The sequence below is a fragment of the Scyliorhinus torazame genome, chromosome 5 (assembly GCF_047496885.1).
Source record: "Scyliorhinus torazame isolate Kashiwa2021f chromosome 5, sScyTor2.1, whole genome shotgun sequence".
Lineage (NCBI taxonomy): Eukaryota > Metazoa > Chordata > Chondrichthyes > Carcharhiniformes > Scyliorhinidae > Scyliorhinus > Scyliorhinus torazame.
This window is the reverse complement of record NC_092711.1, coordinates 106,095,379-106,108,222: the sequence shown is the minus strand read 5'-3', so window position 1 is coordinate 106,108,222 and position 12,844 is coordinate 106,095,379. Positions and strand designations below refer to the sequence as shown.

The following is a 12,844-nucleotide window of genomic DNA, read 5'->3' as shown; positions in this document are numbered from 1 at the left end:
CTGATGCAAAGTATTCATTTAGTACCTCGCCCATTTCCTCTGGCTCCACACATAGATTCCCTTGCCTATCCTTCAGTGGGCCAACCCTTTCCCTGGCTACCCTCTTGCTTTTTATGTACGTGTAAAAAGCCTTGGGATTTTCCTTAATCCTATTTGCCAATGACTTTTTGTGACCCCTTCTAGCCATCATGACTCCTTGCTTAAGTTCCTTCCTACTTTACTTATATTCCACACAGGCTTCGTCTGTTCCCAGCCTTTTAGCCCTGACAAATGCCTCCTTTTTCTTTTTGACGAGGCCTACAATATCTCTCGTTATCCAAGATTCCCCAAAATTGCCGTATTTATCCTTCTTCATCACTGGAATTCCTTTCAACTGACACTTGAAAGCCTCCCACATGTCAGATGTTGATTTGCCCTCAATCATCCGCCCCCAATCTAGGTTCTTCAGTTCCCGCCTAGTATTGTTATAATTAGCCTTCCCCCAATTTAGCACATTCACCCGAAGACCACTCTTACCCTTGTCCACCAGCACTTTAAAACTTACTGAATTGTGGTCACTGTTCCCGAAATGCTCCCCTACTGAAACTTCTACCACCTGGACGGGCTCATTCCCCAATACCAGGTCCAATACCGCCCCTTCCCTAGTTGGACTGTCTACATATTGTTTTAATAAGCCCTCCTGGATGCTCCTTACAAACTCTGCCCCGTCTAAGCCCCTGGCACTAAGTGAGTCCCAGTCAATATTGGGGAAGTTGAAGTCTCCCATCACCACAACCCTGTTGTTTTTACTCTTTTCCAAAATCTGTCTACCTATCTGCTCCTCTATCTCCCGCTGGCTGTTTGGAGGCCTGTAGTAAACCCCCAACATTGTGACTGCACCCTTCTTATTCCTGATCTCTACCCATATAGCCTCACTGCCCTCTGAGGTGTCCTCCCCTAGTACAGCTGTGATATCCTCCCTAACCAGTAGCGCAACTCCGCCATCCCTTTTACATCCCCCGCTATCCCGCCTGAAACATCTAAATCCTGGAACATTTAGCTGCCAATCCTGCCCTTCCCTCAACCAGGTCTCTGTAATGGCAACAACATCATCGTTCCAAGTACTAAACCAAGTTCTAAGTTCATCTGCCTTACCCGTAATACTTCTTGCATTAAAACATATGCACTTCAGGCCACCAGACCCGCTGTGTTCAGCAACATCTCCCTGTCTGCTCTGCCTCAGAGCCACACTGTCCCTATTCCCTAGTTCTCCCTCAATGCTCTCACCTTCTGACCTATTGCTCCTGTGCCCACCCCCCTGCCATACTAGTTTAAACCCTCCCGTGTGACACTAGCAAACCCCGCGGCCAGGATATTTATGCCTCTCCAGTTTAGATGCAACCCGTCCTTCTTATATAGGTCACACCTGCCCCGGAAGACCTCCCAGTGGTCCAGATATCGGAAACCCTCCCTCCTACACCAGCTGTTTAGCCACGTGTTTTGCTGCTCTATCTTCCTATTTCTAGCCTCCTGGCATGTGGCACAGGGGGTAATCCTGAGTTTACAACCCTAGAGGTCCTGTCTTTTATCTTTCTGCCTAGCTCCCTGAACTCCTGCTGCAGGACCTCATGCCCCTTCCTGCCTATGTCGTTAGTACCAGTTTAGATAAATGTGAGTGTGATGCATTATGGTAGATTGAATCAGGGCAGAACCTACTCAGTGAGTGGTAGGGAGTTGGGGAGAGTTATAGAACAAAGAGATCGAGGAGTACCGGTTCATAGCTCCTTGAAAGTGGAGTCACAGATGGTCAGGGTGAAGAAGAAGGTATTTGGCATACTTGATTTCATTGGTCAGAACATTGAATACAGGAGTTGGAACGTCTTGCTGAATTTGTACAAGACATTAATAAGACCACACTTGGAGTATTGTGTACAGTTCTGGTGCTATTATAGAAAGGATATTATTAAACTAGAAAGAGTGCATAAGAGATTTACTCGGATGCGGCCAGGACTTAGATTTAGATTGTCTGGAGACTTGGGCGGAGAGATGGCAGATGGAGTTTAACCTGGACAAATGTGAGGTAATGCATTTTGGAAGGGCTAATGCAGGTAGGGAATATACAGTGAATGGTAGAACCCTCAAGAGTATTGAAAGTCAAAGAGATCTAGGAGTACAGGTCCACAGATCACTGAAAGGGGCTACACAGGTGGAGAAGGTAGTCAAGAAGGCATACGGCATGCTTGCCTTCATTGGCCGGGGCATTGAGTATAAGAATTGGCAAGTCATGTTGCAACTGTATAGAACCTTAGTTAGGCCACACTTGGAGTATAGTGTTCAATTCTGGTCGCCACACTACCAGAAGGATGTGGAGGCTTTAGAGAGGGTGCAGAAGAGATTTACCAGAATGTTGCCTGGTATGGAGGGCATAAGCTATGAGGAGCGATTGAATAAACTCGGTTTGTTCTCACTGGAACGAAGGAGGTTGAGGGGCGACCTGATAGAGGTATACAAAATTATGAGGGGCATAGACAGAGTGGATAGTCAGAGGCTTTTCCCCAGGGTAGAGGGGTCAATTACTAGGGGGCATAGGTTTAAGGTGAGAGGGGCAAAGTTTAGAGTAGATATACGAGGCAAGTTTTTTACGCAGAGGGTAGTGGGTGCCTGGAACTCACTACCGGAGGAGGTAGTGGAGGCAGGGACGATAGGGACATTTAAGGGGCATCTTGACAAATATATGAATAGGATGGGAATAGAAGGATACGGACCCAGGAAGTGTAGAAGATTGTAGCTTAGTCGGGCAGTATGGTCGGCACGGGCTTGGAGGGCCGAAGGGCCTGTTCCTGTGCTGTACATTTCTTTGTTCTTTGTTCTTTGTTCTTTGACTTATTACCCTGGAGCATAGAGGGCTTAGGCCTGATCTTATAGAGGTCTGTAAAATAATGAGGGGCATAGATGAGGTAGATAGTCAACATCTTTTCCCAAAGGTAGGGGTGTCTAAAACTAGAGGGCATAGGTTTAAGGTGAGAGGAGAGAGATATAAAAGAGACCAGAGCGGAAATTCTTTTCACACAGAGGGTGGCGAGTATCTGGAACGAACTGCCAGAGGCAGTAGTAGAGGTGGGTACAAGCATTTAGACAGTTATGTGGGAATGCTGGTATAGTGGGGTATGGGCCAAATGTAGGCAATTGGGATGAGCTTAGTGGTAAAAACTGGGCGGCATGGACAATTTGGGCCGGAGGGCCTGTTTTCATGCTGTAAACCTCTATGAATATACAACTGCAGCAAAACATCCCTACATTTATATTAGATTTCCTTTGCAATAAACAATAATATTCCATGGACCTTCCCAATCACTTGCTGTACCTGCAGACTAACTTGGGATCGGGCACCCCGATCCCTCTGTACCTCAGAGTTCTGCAATCTCTCTCCATTTAAATAACATTGTTTTATTAATACTTCCTGACAAAGTGGACAATTCACATTTTCCCAAGTTGTGCTCCATCTGTCAGTTTTTTGCCCAGACACTTAACCTATTTGTAGTCCTTTGGATTGGATTGGATTTGTTTATTGTCACTGTACCGAGGTACAGTGAAAAGTATCTTTCTGCGAGCAGCTCAACAGATCATTAAGTACATGAGAAGAAAAGGGAATAAAAGAAAATACATAATAGGGCAACACAACATATACAATGTAACTACAAAAGCACTGGCATCGGATGAAGCATACAGGGTGTATTGTTAATGAAATCAGTCCATAAGAGGGTCATTTAGGAGTCTGGTGACAGTGGTGAAGAAGCTGTTTTTGAGTCTGTTCGTGCGTGTTCTTAGACTTCTGTATCTCCTGCCCGATGGAAGAAGTTGGAAGAGTGAGTAAGCCGGGTGGGAGGGATACAAAGAACAAAGAAATGTACAGCACAGGAACAGGCCCTTAGGCCCTCCAAGCCCGTGCCGACCATGCTGCCCGACTAAACTACAATCTTCTACACTTCCTGGGTCCGTATCCCTCTATTCCCATCCTATTCATGTATTTGTCAAGATGCCCCTTAAATGTCACTATCGTCCCTACTTCCATCACCTCCTCCGGTAGCAAGTTCCAGGCACCCACTACCCTCTGCGTAAAAAACTTGCCTCGTACATCTACTCTAAACCTTGCCCCTCACCTTAAACCTATGCCCCCTAGTAATTGACCCCTCTACCCTGGGGAAAAGCCTCTGACTATCCACTCTGTCTATGCCCCTCATAATTTTGTAGACCTCTATCAGGTCTCCCCTCAACCTCCTTCATTCCAGTGAGAACAAACCGAGTTTATTCAACCGCTCCTCATAGCTAATGCCCTCCATACCAGGCAACATTCTGGTAAATCTCTGCTGCACCCTCTCTAAAGCCTCCACATCCTTCTGGTAGTGTGGAGACCAGAATTGAACACTATACTCCAAGTGTGGCCTAACTAAGGTTCTATACAGCTGCAACATGACTTGCCAATTCTTATACTCAATGCCCCGGCCAATGAAGGCAAGCATGCCGTATGCCTTCTTGACTACCTTCTCCACCTGTGTTGCCCCTTTCAATGACCTGTGGACCTGTACTCCTAGATCTCTTTGACTTTCAATACTCTTGAGGGTTCTACCATTCACTGTATATTCCCTACTCTAAACCTTGATTATACTGCCCGCTTTCCCCAGGCAGCGGGAGGTGTCGATGGAGTCAATGGACGGGAGGCAGGTTTGTGTGATGGACTGGGCGGTGTTCACGACTCTCTGAAGTTTCTTGCTTCAGAGCAGTTGCCATACCAGGCTGTGATGCAGCCTGATTGGATGCTTTCTATGGTGCATCTGTAAAGGTTGGTAAGAGTCAATGTGGACATGCCGAATTTCCTTAGTTTCCTGAGGAAGTATAGGCGTTGTTGTGCTTTCTTGGTGGTAGCATCAACGTGGGTGGACCAGGACAGATTTTTGTAGATGTGCACCCCTAGGAATTTGAAACTGCTAACCATCTCCACCTCAGCCCCGTTGATACTGACAGGGGTGTGTACAGTACTTTGTTTCCTGAAGTCAATTACCAGCTCTTTAGTTTTGCTGGCATTGAGGGAGAGATTGTTGTCGCTACACCACTCCACTCAGTTCTCTATCTCCCTCCTGTATTCGGACTCATCGTTATTCGAGATCCGGCCCACTATGGTCATATCATCAGCAAACTTGTGGATGGAGTTGGAACCAAGTTTTGCCACGCAGTCGTGTGTGTACAGGGAGTAGAGTAGGGGGCTAAGTATGCAGCCTTGCGGGGCGCCAGTGTTGAGGACTATTGTGGAGGAGGTGTTGTTGTTCATTCTTACTGACTGTGGTCTGTTGGTCAGAAAATCGAGGATCCAGTTGCAGAGTGGGGAGCCAAGTCCTAGGTTTTGGAGCTTTGATAGGAGTTTGGCTGGGATTATGGTGTTGACTTGCAGACTCCTTCAATCCACTTCACAAATTACTTTCCGACCTGTCTTTGAGGGATCAGAAAATTTAGCCGCCATTCAATCCCGTCATCCACCACATTCATACCGATTGTAAATGGGTGAGAGCCCAGCACTGATCCTGGTGACATTCCACTTGTCACATCTTACCCACCCAGAAATGACCCATTTATACCTACTGGCTGCTTCCTGTTCGCTAACCAATCCTCTATCCATGCTGATATGTTGCCCCCAAACCATGAGCTCTTATTTTGTGTAATAACCTTTGATGTGGCACAATGGGAAATACCTTCTGGAAATCCAGATAAAGCACATCTACAGGTTCCCCTTTATTGACATCCCTTGTTACTTCCTCAGAGAACCTTGATAAATTAGTCAATCACGATTGATTCCCTGAATTGCATTTTCAAACACTGTGTCAAAAGAAAAATAAAATCTGCTCGACCCCTCTGGCTCCTTTGCCAATTGCCTCATAGGGACTCACTTTCTGTTCAAGAGCCTGCCAAGCCCTCTCACCCACTTACCCGAAAGTGAACCAATTTAATCAGGAAAAGTCCAACAAATTCAAATATTTTCCTGTTAAAGGTTTATTGATGAAACAGAAACATGGTTAAAAAAACTAACTGAAAATTACTTGAGGATCAAAGACAACCAGAGTAACAGGATGTTCACAATGTTCTGGTCACACATGGATTCCCTTCAGCTCCTCTGTACCCTGTTCCCGTGACTTCCCGCTTGGGACACGGGGGTACTGAACCTTGGGGGTCACATCATCGTCATCCCCTGTCACCCCCCTCCCAAAACCTGATTGGTTAGAGGTCCAGTTCCCAGTTTAGCACAGGGATAAATCGCTGGCTTTTAAAGCAGACCAAGGCAGGCCAGCAGCATGGTTCAATTCCCGTACCAGCCTCCCCGAACAGGCGCCGGAATGTGGCGACAAGGGGCTTTTCACAGTAACTTCATTTGAAGCCTACTTGTGACAATAAGCGATTTTCATTTCACTTCATTTCAGTCAAGCCTCCAGCAACTTTCTGGCTCTAGTAGCGACGCCCATGGCAGTTCCCCTACTGGGGAACAGGCCCCGTTATTCTCAGCTAAATTCAGCGAAAGTCAGCCCTCAGCTCCATCACCTGGCTGTCATTGACGCGAGCAATAGAGACAGAAAGGTGCCCGAGGCTCAAATAGGAAGACAAAACTTGTGGATTTGGACCCCCATAAAGGTCACCAACTTCTTATTAAAAAATCAAACTCCCAGTCAACAAATGAAAGGATCAGACGACAGCACTTCAAGTTTTATGACTTTTAATACAACAAACAAACTAGAAGCTACTTTAACTTGGAAACCTACACAGTAAACTATAAACTAGAACTTTGTCCTGTTACACAATCTAAAATCACACTCCACAATTATAGTTACTCTGTCCTGGAAGTCGAAACTTAATTGTCTCAGAATTTGTCCAAGTGAGGATTCATTTTCGAGGATTTACTTCCGTTCTTCGACCAAGGCACCGAGGAAAAAGAAAAGGGAGAATAGAATGTGAACCGGCAAAATACATAAAAATAGACTGTAAAAGTGTTTCTGGTTACGTAAAAAGGAAACATTTGGCTCAGGCAAAGTTTTGTCCATTCCAGATAGAGTCAGGAGAATTTAGAATGAGGAATAGAGATCTCTACAGCCACCTCGTTCAACACTCTGGGATGTTGATCATCAGCTTTTGGGGATTTATTCACTTTCAAGCCCAGTAATTTCTCCAGTACGACTTTTTCACCAATACTAATCTCTGCCAGTCCTTTGGTTCTCTGGTGTTTTGGGGACAATTTCTGTATCTTCCTCTGTGAAGTCAGACACACATTGTTTAGTTTCTCTGCCATTTCCTTACTCCCCATTATAAACTCTCCTGTCTCTGCCTGGAATGGACCCACATTGGTCTTTGCTAATCTTTTCCTTTTCACATTCCTGGAGAAGCTTTTCCAGTCAGTTTTTATGTTTCTTGCCAGTTTGCTCCCATCAGTTTCTTGATCCTCATTTGCTGAATTCGAATGGATCTCGTGGAATCTTTAACTTTTCTTGTTCACCCCGGTTACATCACTTTTCCTGTTAGATTTTTGTTCCTTAAAGGAATCTATATTTGTTGTATATATGCAAAATAAAAGTTGCAAAAATCCCAGAGGACCATAGGCTGCTCTCCCCTTTGACAGAGAGAGAGTTGACTGGAGGTGATTTAACCTGAGGGTCAGCACACCTCAGGCAAGGGGCCTGGTTGAGAAGGTGGGGCCTTCATGAATAAACTCAGCCAGTACGGGAGTTGAATCCTCACTGTTGGCCTTGCTCTGCATCACAAACCAGTCATCCTGCCAACTAACCTAACCGACCCCTGATAAATATATAATTCCTTAAACATTAGGTATTCCCTGTACCAATCAGATTCCAGTCAACCTCAGACAACTTGCCCCTCACACCCTGATAGTTTTCTTCTGTGAGGAACACCCAGATAAATTAAACAAAAGAATCATGTAACTACCAGGGCTCATCTCCATGGCAGTGTGGCATGCTTTGGGGGGTTCCAAACAGAAATAGGAACTAAATATCTTCAAACTTCCAAACATCCTTTCACACTGTGATCCTTGTGCAATTTGATGCCAGGTATTAGCAACAAGGCTCAAAGACCATCAGCCCACTGGAGGCAAAGTGGTGAGACTGGCCAGTCCAGCAGAAAGAAACCCTCCAACCATCCCCACTGACCACCTGTCAGAATGAACAAAATGCAGTCCTGGGTGTAGAGCAGAAACAATAACAGCAGAATCCAACCCCTGTAATCGATTGTGAAATTGTTGGTGTCACAGCAGGTGCGCTGAAGCAAGGAATCCCATCGCACATTGAGAGGTGGACGGTCTCTCCCCAGAGTGAACTCGCTGGTGTGACTGCAGGGTGGATAACTGAGTGAATCTCTTCCCACACTGAGAGCAGGTGAATGGCCTCTCCCCAGTGTGAATTCGCTGGTGTGTCCGCAGGTCGGATAACTGAGTGAATCCCTTCCCACACTGACAGCAGGTGAATGGCCTCTCCCCAGTGTGAACTCGTTGGTGTGTCTGCAGGTGAGATAACTGAGTGAATCCCTTTCCACACTGAGAGCAGGTGAATGGTCTCTCCCCAGTGTGAACTCGCTGGTGTCTCTGCAGGTGAGATAACCGAGTGAGTCCCTTCCCACACTGAGAGCAGGTGAACAGTGTCTCCCCAGTATGAATTTGCTGGTGTGTCTTCAGGGTGGATAACTGAGTGAATCCCTTCCCACACTGAGAGCAGGTGAACGGCCTCTCCCCAGTGTGAATTCGCTGGTGTGTCTGCAGGTTGGATGGCTGAGTGAATCCCTTCCCACACTGAGAGCAGGTGAATGGCCTCTCCCCAGTGTGAACTCGCTGATGTTTCAGCAGGGTGAATGAATCACTGAATCCCTTCCCACACTGAGAGCAGGTGAATGGCCTCTCCCCAGTGTGTAATCGCTGATGTTGCCGCAGGGCGGATAAATCAATGAATCTCTGCTCACACTGAGAGCAGGTGAATGGCCTCTCCCCAGTGTGAACTCGCTGGTGTCTCCGCAGGGTGGATAACTCAGTAAATCCTTTCCCACACTGAGAGCAGGCGAATGGCTTCTCTCCAGCGTGAACTCGCTGGTGAATGCGCAGGTGGGATAACTGAGTGAATCCCTTTCCACACTGAGAGCAGGTGAATGGCTTCTCCCCAGTGTGAACTCGCTGGTGTCTCAATAGGTGGGACGAATCACAGAATCCTTTCCCACACTGAGAGCAGGTAAATGGCCTCTCCCCAGTGTGAACTCGCTGGTGTGCCTGAAGGTTAGATAACTGACTGAATGCCTTCCCACACTGAGAGCAGGTGAATGGCCTCTCCCCAGTGTGACTGCGTCGATGAGTCTCCAGCTCAGATGGGGCTCGGAATCCCTTCCCACAGTCCCCACATTTCCATGGTTTCTCCATGTTTTGGGTCTCCTCGTGTCTCTCCAGGTTGGATGATCAATTGAAGCCTCTTCCACAGACACAACACGGGTATGGTCTCTCCCTGCTTTGAATGTTATGTCTATTCAGGCTGTGGAACTGGTTAAAGCTCTTTCCACAGTAAGTTCGCTGGAACTGTCTGTGCGGAGTCTGCACTTTCTCCCGTGTCTGCGTGGGTTTCCTCCGGGTGCTCCGGTTTCCTCCCACAGTCCAAAGATGTGCAGGTAAGGTGGATTGGCCATGCTAAATTGCCCTGAGTGTCGAAAAAGGTTGGGTGCGGTTATTGGGTTACGGTGATAGGATGGAGGTGTGGGCTTAGGCAGGCTGATTTTTCCAAGGGCTGGTGCAGACTCGATGGGCCAAACGGCCTCCTTCTGCACTGTAAATTCTGGGAGTCTATGAACTCTCTCACCCGGGTGTGTGTTGTGTGGGTCTCGGTGCTTTTCCTGTCACACTGATGTTTCCACAGTCAGTTCACTGGAACACTCTCACTCGGGTGTGTGTTGTGTGGGTCTCGGTGCTTTTCCTGTCACACTGATGTTTCCACAGTCAGTTCACTGGAACACTCTCACTCGGGTGTGTGTTGTGTGGGTCTCGGTGCTTTTCCAGTCACACTGATGTTTGAAATCTTTAGGGGACAATTCGGGTAAACATTTCTCCTTCTAGATTCAAAGGCCGATGATGTTCAGGCTCCAGGGAATCGAGTGACTCTCTCAGATCGAGACGTAATGTTTGAGATTTCTGTCTGTAATTCTTCCTCATCTAATATCCTGTAAAAATAATTGACAAAATTCATCATTGTCAGTACAGGATCGAAACTTAGAACAGACAATTCTCGTTTCTATGGAACATTTTTCCTCTCTCTTATTCCGCGAAAGCTGTAAATCTCCATCCCACACAATCTCCCTCCATTCTCACTCTGCTGTATCTAATATTCACCCTCCCAATTCTCCTGAAGGTGCTGATTCATGTTGATTGACAGATCCAAGCTCACAGCTTCCTGTCCAGGAGATCACAACAAATATGAACTGCAGGCGGCCATTCGGCCCATCGAACCTGAACCATTCAATGGGATCATTGGCTGACCAACCTCAGCACTGTTTTCCTGCACTATCCCCCTATCACAATGGTCAGCACAGTGGTTAGCACTGTTGCTTCACAACTCCAGGGTCCCAGGTTCGATTCCCGGCTTGGGTCACTGTCTGCACGTTCTCGGTGTGTCTGCGTGGGTTTCCTCCGGGTGCTCCGGTTTCCTCCCATGGTCCAAAGATGTGCAGGTTAGGTGGATTGGCCATGCTAAATTGCTCTTAGTGTCCAAAAAGGTTAGATGGGGTTATTGGGTTACGGGGCTAGGTGGAGGTGTGGGCTTAAGTAGGGTGCTCTTTCCAAGGGTGATGCAGAGTCAATGGGCCTAATGGTGTCGTTCTGCACTGTAAATCCTCTGGGGTACAGATTTCCAAAGCTTCACCACATCTTCGAGTAAAGAGATCCCTCCTCATTTCAGCTTTCTCTCCATTTACCTGCCAGTTCCCCATAACCCTCGACACCCTCATCAATTAGAAGTCTGTGTGAGGGGGGGGGGATGTCGGGTTTGTGAGATGGGAGCTGGAGTAGCTGTTTTTCCGCAGGTTCTGGCACCACTCACCTATAATCTGTCACTTACCTGATTGCCCGGCTCCCATCTACCTAATCCTTGAATTAATATTGTGATCGTGTCCCTGGAAGATGTCAGGGTTTAGTTTGGTAGGATTCTGCCAAAAGGAATCAAGAAATGCGTCGATAAAACAGCGCAGGTGGATTCAGCGGGAATGGAGCCGCCTTTTCAACATGGCGGCCTGACCCTCAGGAGGTCTATCGACCCCGCGCTCTCCGGGGCTCTGGGAGGCGGCGAAAATTATGGCTGCCGACATTATCCGTGTTACTGACCAGAGGCGGAGTGTGCTGACTCAATATCTGTGAGCTTGTGAGCACCAGCTGCAAAGCTCCATGAAGAGGCTCGATGATCCGGAGGAGAGAATCCTGAACGTTCAGCAAGATGCCTCCTCGACGGAGGCAAGAATTCAATCCTTTGAAAACCAGCCGAGTGGCGTGGCGGAGGTCCTGGAGGATTTGGAGAACTGAGGGTCAGAGAAAGAACATCCGAGTCATTGCCTGTCAGATGGTCATCATAGAATTTACAGGGCAGAAGGAGGCCACGCGGCCCATCGAGTCTGCACCTTGGAAACAGCACCCCAGCCAAGCCCATACCTCCCCCCCCATCCCCGGAACCCAGTAACCCCACCTAACCTTTTATTTGGACACTAAGGGCAATTTATCGTGGCCAATCCACCTAACCTGCACATCTTTGGACTGTGGGAGGAAACTGGAGAGCCCAGAGGAAACCCACACAGACACGGGGAGAACGTGCAGACTCCGCACAGATACTGACCCAAGCCGGGAATCGAACCTGGGACCCTGGTGCTGTGAAGCAGTTGTTCTAACCACTGTGCTACCATGCTGCCCATAAATTCTGTTATTTTCTGCCCATTTAGTGTGGAGGGTAAGGCTCCCGTGAGGTTCTTTAAGGACCGACTGCCACGTTTTCGCAACTGGATTTGAAGCCTGGGCATTTCAAATTAGAAAGGGTTCATCGTATCCTGTCTCTGAGGCTGAGGGATAGTTTTCATCCCAGGCCTGTAAACATTTGCTTCCCGTAACAGCCTCCCCGAACAGGCGCCGGAATGTGGCGACTAGGGGCTTTTCACAGTAACTTCATTGAAGCCTACTTGTGACAATAAGCGATTTTCATTTCATTTTCATTTCCACACTTGAAAGAAGGTCCTGGAGACGGGTACGGAGAGGTGGCACCTGGCCCCAGGAGGGAGTGAGGATTCAGGACTTTTCAGCAGCAACACAAACGAAGCTTCGAGACTTCAATGAAGTTTAAAGACAGCTCAAGGCTGTGGGGAGTGAATTCCGTCAGGCTTTATCCTGCAACCCGAAAAATGGTATCCACCAACTCCGTCAAGTCTTTCAATAATCCAACTATTGCCTTGGCCTTCATTAAATCCATGAAGGGCAAGGATCTGGAGGAATGGTTTGCAGCTTGGACATCCACTGGACCGAACCTCTTTCCATTTAGAAAGTGCTCTTTTCTATTCTTTTTTGGTCCAAAATGTATAACCTCACACTTGTTTACTTTGAATTCCATTTGCCACAAATTTGCCCATTCACTGAGTCTGTCAATATCTTCTTGCAATTTTATGCTATCATCTAGTCAGTCTGCGATGCCACCGAACTTTGTATCAATAGCAACAGTGAAGAGGTCCTTCGGCCCATTGAGTCTGCACCGACACATGAAAAGCACCTGACCTACCTAATCCCATTTGCTGGCACTTGGCCCATAGCCTTGAATGTTAT

General features: G+C 47.4%; 1 protein-coding gene across 1 annotated transcript in view; it reads right to left on the bottom strand.

Annotated features, from left to right (window-relative positions):
• Positions 1-11,260, bottom strand: part of LOC140417836 (uncharacterized) — a 36,093-nt gene extending 24,833 nt beyond the window's left edge. The window contains exons 1-2 of the mRNA XM_072501285.1: positions 11,109-11,260; positions 8,277-10,215 (exon numbers count right to left, since the gene is read on the bottom strand). Coding sequence (XP_072357386.1) covers positions 8,277-9,427 — 1,151 coding nt within the window. The 5' untranslated portion in view covers positions 9,428-10,215; positions 11,109-11,260. The remainder of the gene's footprint in view (positions 1-8,276; positions 10,216-11,108) is intronic.
• Between the last annotated feature and the right edge of the window lie 1,584 nt (positions 11,261-12,844).